The following is a 6,203-nucleotide window of genomic DNA, read 5'->3' on the forward strand; positions in this document are numbered from 1 at the left end:
ACACAGCAAATATACGTGCACACAGCAACACAGTGCATACACACATGCACCTGTATACAGGCACATACATGCACATGCACACAGCAACACACAGTGCATACACACATGTGCACACACAGCACATACACACAGCAGCACATAGTGCATGCACACATATGCACATGCACACACATGCGTGAACATAGTGCACATGCATAATGCCCACGGCAAATATACATGTACACAGCAACACAAGAGTGCATACACACATGCACATGTATATGGGTACAAGCGTACACACACGTGCACACAGCAAATATACATGCACATGGCAACACAGGCATACACCTTCATGTACGTGTGCACATGCATTCACACATGCACACAGCAATGCAGAGCACACACACATGTGCACACACAGCACATGCACACACAGCAGCACACAGTACATGCACACATATGCACGGCAACACAGGAAACACACAAGCACACGTGTGTGCACTCATGTGGAACACACACAGGTGTGCACCCAGGCACACACATGTCCCAAGCTGGCAATGATAAAGCCACTAAGCTCTGGAAAATACTGCTGCAACCTGTCCTTTGCTATTCTCTTAATGTTTTCCAGAATAGTCTCAAAGCAGAAAATTCACAGGGACGGAAATTTGCAAATCAAACTGCCTAAAAATAGCCTGTAAAATGGAAACATTAGTGGATTGTGCTGTTAAACTCTCCCGCTTATTTCTGCCCTCTTTTGCTCTTAACTTAGTTGAAGAGAAAAACACCAGCAATCGGGCCAAAGTTGAGATGATTTGGGTGAGAAAGGAGGCAGAGTCGTTAAGAAATGGCTACTGGATGTCTGTGCTTCGTGTGCTCGGTATGAAGGCAGGAAGGAGGAGACAAGCCTGCACTGAGTTCCTGGTGCCTTCACACTCCTGCAAGCACAAGGCTCGTGCCCCAAGAGGGGAGTGCAGTTAATTCCACGTGGGGAGGCAGAATTCTAGGACGGCCCACAGATTCCTGGCCCGTGGTGTCCACATCGTATAAATCCTCCCCTGTTGAGTGTGGACAAAAGCTCTGAATGCGACCAGACTGGCACCCCATGATCTGGTTATTACATGCAGAAAGTGAAGAGGTCTTGATGATGTAATTGAGGTCCCTAATCAGTTGACTTAAGTTAACCCAGAGGGGAAATGATCCTGGGCGGGTCTGACTTAAGGGAGAACTGGGCCTTCCTGAACAGAGACACTCTCCTGCTGGCCTTGAAGAAGCAAGCAGCCTCCTGTGAACAGTCTACAGAGAAGGGAAGCCCACAGAGCCAAGGGCCTCAGTCCCCACTGCAAGGAGATGAATTCTGCACATGACTGGATGAGCTGAGACCGGGGCCCCGAGTGCCAGACAGCCCAACTGAGGCCCAGATTGCAGGCCTCTGAGACCCTGCGGAGAACCCTGCTAAGCTGTGTCCAGACTCCTGGCCACAGAAACAGATGGCAAGGGGGTGTTATTTTTAAGTCGCTAAATGTGTGGCGATTTGGGACGCAGCCGCAGAAAACGAACACAGTCCGCTTCACAGGTGAAGAAACATAAGCTCCGGGGAGCTGTGGGTCCTTCCTCAGCAGTGCCAAGATAGAAGAGATGAAAACAGATCTTCAGGCTCCACATTCTGGAGTAGCACAGACGTTGGACATGTTGATGGAGCAAAGTCAGGGGAAGGTGCTCGTGTCCCTGAGGCAGAGGGCACAGCAATCCCAGGGGTCAAGGTCAAGAGAGCATGGTCTCAGTGGCAGGAGGGGGTGGGGTGGTGGCTGTGTAGGTTAAGTGGGGACCCAGGAAAGGCAGAGGGTGGTGAGGGCAGAGGGAGAGAGAGGGCTGTACCTCCTCCAGCTAATCAGGGACCAGAGCACCATACGGCCACTGACAGTGTTGCCAGGGACCCACGTCGCCGCCTGCCCAGACCTACCACCTCTACCTCCGATCGCTCACAAAAGCCCTACAAAGGTGATAGATGCATTTCTAACTTTCCAGCTCCTTTGCCTCACCTTTCAATTTGTTCAGAATCTGGTCCAGGAAGAAGAGTGTTGCTTTTATAGGAACCCCCAAAAGCACAGCAGCCAGCACATGAGAATCCCTGCCCTTGGGATGCAGCGCAGCCTCAGGCCCCGAGGCCCAGGACTCCCTCCTGCCCACAGCCCCAGGGAGCTCCCCAGTATTAACAGTTTGCCTTGGCCACCAGAAAACAACACGGCCTTTTTTCAAAGCTGATTTTCTAAAAAGGGTTGGATCAGGCTTTCGTGAGTCACTCATCTGGAGAGAAGTGGTTGTTCACAGCTTTTATCTGCATTACAGAATGTGGTTCAGCCACAGCCAGGAGGGGGCCGGGCCCCTGACTCTGGGACTGCAGGGACGTTCTGTTGCCCAGGGAGGGGCCAACACCCTGTGAGGCTGATTCATTCATCAAAGTGACCTTCTCAACTGACAGTATGAAATATGACAAGCTGCAAACTTCAATTTATTTGAATTAATAGGAATGAAAGATGGGAGGAAATCCATATAGCTTCTCACAGCCAGGACAAAATGTGCATGCGCACACACGGAAATCCTAAGATAAAGTTATCTGTCCTTGTTTGGAATTATATTTCTGAAGAATGAGGCAAGAGGCAATGATATGCTTGTGTCATGGTGAAATACTCCCTAAAATGATTTTATGATGGGAGCCACCCTCACTTCCATCTACACTGGCCTCCTGAGGGGTCCAGAGACCTGCAGAAACAGGTTCACCCCCTGACCTAGTTCAATCTTCTGGGAGAATTGATGAGAAGGCTACACCATAAAGCAGGGGGGCGCCCCCCCAACAACCGCCAAGGGCAGCTCCTAGATGGAAGTGAGTGAACGGTTCTGGTATGAGAGACACTAGGGAGTGGTGGGGAATGGAGCAAAGTGGAGAACAAGGCCTGCCTACAGGGCCAGTCACCACTCAGCCCACCGAAGGGGGCTCTGAAGGAATTTGGATGCAGGGCAGTACATCTCCCTGTGTTTCACAAGAAGCTGGAAGCCTGCAGTTTTATACGAAGTTTTATACTTTATATAATGGCAACAAACATGCATTTTTAAACATATGTTGAAGTCATGGTCACTGACCCCAACTCTCCATTGAACTTTCCACCGCAATGGACTTTGCAGGGAAATGAGGCATGTTTATCCTGTGGTTTTCAGCTCTCCCTAAAAAGTAACCTACCCTGTGGAGAGAGTCAAGGGGAACATGGACCGGGAGAGGGCACTTCAATTTTGGTTTGAGAATCAGAGGTCTGGGCCAGGCTGTTCCAGAGCAACTTGCCATTCATAATGTTGACTCTGCACCATCAAAAATGTGAGACTGTGGCAGAAAATCGTGTCTGTACCAAATTATACTCCCTGTACTCAGTCTAACAAGATGGGCAAATTGTAAAAATTGTATCCCCAATTGCAGGATGGGGAAACTGAGACCCAGGAACACCGAGCAATGCACCTTCTGCAAGAACAGAGTGAGGATCTGAACCCAAGCTGTCTCTGCACAGTCTGTAGTCACTACCACTCCCCCCAAGGCCTCTCAGTGGAGACAGGCTTTAAAAACTCTACGAGACAACACAGGCGTTTAAATGGGAACAGATCTCGTCTCTAATTACTGGAATTCCTAAACGCTACTCAAAAACCCAATTCTGCTTTTTTTTAAAAAAAAATCGAATGCTTGCTGGAGTAATATGTCCAATATATTTCCGTGCATTTTATTTAAAGATGACTATGATAAATGTACAGATAAGTTATAAGGTCATCAGCAGTTTTGTAAGAGGGAGTGGCTTGCATGGCCTGGAAGAGAAATAGCTCTATCGACTTTCGCCGTTCGGATGCTATTTTTGGAAGCGCACTGACTCAGATAAGGCAACTGGTCTCCGAACGGGGTGACCCACAGGACCCAGCGCGATGGCGGCCTCCCGCTGCAAGCCAGCAGACTGGGGGGTGGGGGCAGGTGCAGAGGGAATCGGGAGCACTCTGTCCCGCCATCCCTCCTCTCGGCCCTACTGATCTGTGCCAATATCGGGGAAACACTTAAAACTACATTGTTCCAGGGCGCCTGGGTGGCTCAGTTGGTTGAGCGACTGCCTTCGGCTCAGGTCATGATCCCGGAGTCCCTGGATCGAGTCCCGCATTGGGCTCCCTGCTCGGCGGGGGGCCTGCTTCTCCCTCTAACCCTCCCCCCTCTCATGTACTCTCTCTCTCTCATTCTCGCTCTCTCAAATAAATAAATAAATCTTTAAAAAAAAAAAAAAAGCTACATTGTTCCAGGCAGCCTTTTGGTCGCTAAATGTAGAAGCCCAGCCAGATGGGTTAACCTGGCCCACGACAGCAAGGGTATCTGAGGCTCCATGCGGGCGGGCAGGGACGGGATCGGCGCATCCTGCCTGGGTCCGCATCTTGGTCCCACCCATGTGTCCTCGGGCAGGTGACCTTCTCCGAATCTGTTTCCTCAGCTGGAAAAGTGGGATCCTATCAATTCCCACCTCCCTGAGGTGGTGTGAAGATCTGATGAGAAGGTCTGCATGATGTGCTTAGAACAATGCCTGCACACAGTGAACGTTAAGTGTGACAGCACTTAATACAATCAGAATATGTTTATACCATGATATTAAGTGAGAACGAGCAAAACATATAATCCTATGAACTGCATACACCTGAATTTGTTAAAAAAAATTGTATAAAGCAAAAGGTCAAAATGTGTGCTGAAATCCAAAGACAGGAGTGGGGACAGCCTTAGCATCCCTGTATCTCCAGGGTCGGGGGCACAGTAAGAGCTCCAAAACCAGACCAAATGAATGTCTGTCTGCTTTGGATGGTGACATGGGTTCCACATATTTTTTTCCCAAGGTTTTTCTTTTTCTATTTTGGAGCTGGAGTTGACAAAGTTTTCTGTAAAGGGCCAGATAAATATTTTAAGGCTTGTAGGCCACCTAAGGTTTGCTGTTACACATTCCTCTACTTGTTTTGTTTTGCTTTGATTTTTTACAATCCTTCAAAAACGTAAAAACCATTCTCCACCCACGGGTTAGCCTGGGCTCATGGGTCTAGTTTGCTGACTCCTGTTTTCTAACACTTTCCAAGTAGGCACTGTGTCCATGGGAACAAAAGCTATAACAAATTTAAGAGAGAAGAGAACGAGATATCATGAGATGGTTTAGGGGCTGAATCACGGCTCTGTGAGCTCAGCATGGTTTCTGAAGTGCCCAGCTCAGGGAGACTCGGTGTGGACCAGCCAGTGTAGTCACGGAGGGAGGTCAGAGAGTGGGGTCAGCCAGCAGAACTCTGTTGGCAAGAAGAGTGCCTCCCCCGACCCCCGCTCCCTGCCATGACACACAACCACATCCTAACCCAGAACCTGTGAATGTGGCTCTATTTGGAATGAGAATCTTTACATATGTAATCAAGTTAAGGCTCTTAGGAGACCATCCTGGCTTATTTGGGTGGGCCCTTAACTCCAAAGACAAGCATCCTTAAAAGAGACAGAATAGGTGATAGTCCCAGGACGGAAGATGGCCATGCGAAGACAAGAAATCAAGACAGGAGTGATGTGGCCACCAGCCAAGGAACATCTAAAGCCACCAGAAGTTGAGACAGACAAGAAAGGATGCTCCCCTAGAGACTTCAGAGGGGCATGCCTGGCAGACATCTTGATTTAGGACTTCTGGCCACCAGAATTATGAAAAAATCAAAATCTGTTGCTTTGAGCCACTAAATCTGTGGTCATTTGTTACAGCGCCCACAGAAACTCATATGGGAGCCAAACAGAAAACGGGAGGCATATTAAGGTGAGGGGGCGGGATACAAGGGGGCAGGTGGGGCTGAGACAGCACGAATCTTGCCTCTTTGTGTCACTGCCCAGCGTGCGTGTGTGCGGGCTGACGACAGATGACCTGCTGAGAGCCACGAGCCGTCAGCCCTGTGTGTCCACTGCCAGGGGATCTCTGTGCACGGCCAGCAGTCTGGGGAACGGAAGTTAACAGTTCAGAAGCCTGTTCCTAAGCAGGTGTTAGACCTCCCCAGGATGACAGATTTCCAGACCAGGAAATGTGGGCTCAAGCCACAGGGACTGAACAAGCCAGCTCTCACAGAGGAAGACAGAAATCAGGCTTGATTTGATACACTCAGGAAAAAACTCTGGCATGATTCCCTCAAGACAGAAATGGACACATCTC

General features: G+C 49.4%; 1 protein-coding gene across 1 annotated transcript in view; it reads right to left on the reverse strand.

The window, feature by feature from the left end:
• EVC2 (EvC ciliary complex subunit 2) overlaps nt 1-6,203 on the reverse strand; it is a 126,077-nt gene that overhangs the window by 48,683 nt on the left and 71,191 nt on the right. The window contains exon 11 of the mRNA XM_035005329.1: nt 1,314-1,333. Within this exon, the coding sequence (XP_034861220.1) occupies nt 1,314-1,333 (20 nt within the window). The remainder of the gene's footprint in view (nt 1-1,313; nt 1,334-6,203) is intronic.

The sequence above is a fragment of the Mirounga leonina genome, unplaced genomic scaffold (assembly GCF_011800145.1).
Source record: "Mirounga leonina isolate KUSES-001 unplaced genomic scaffold, KU_Mleo_1.0 Mir_129, whole genome shotgun sequence".
Lineage (NCBI taxonomy): Eukaryota > Metazoa > Chordata > Mammalia > Carnivora > Phocidae > Mirounga > Mirounga leonina.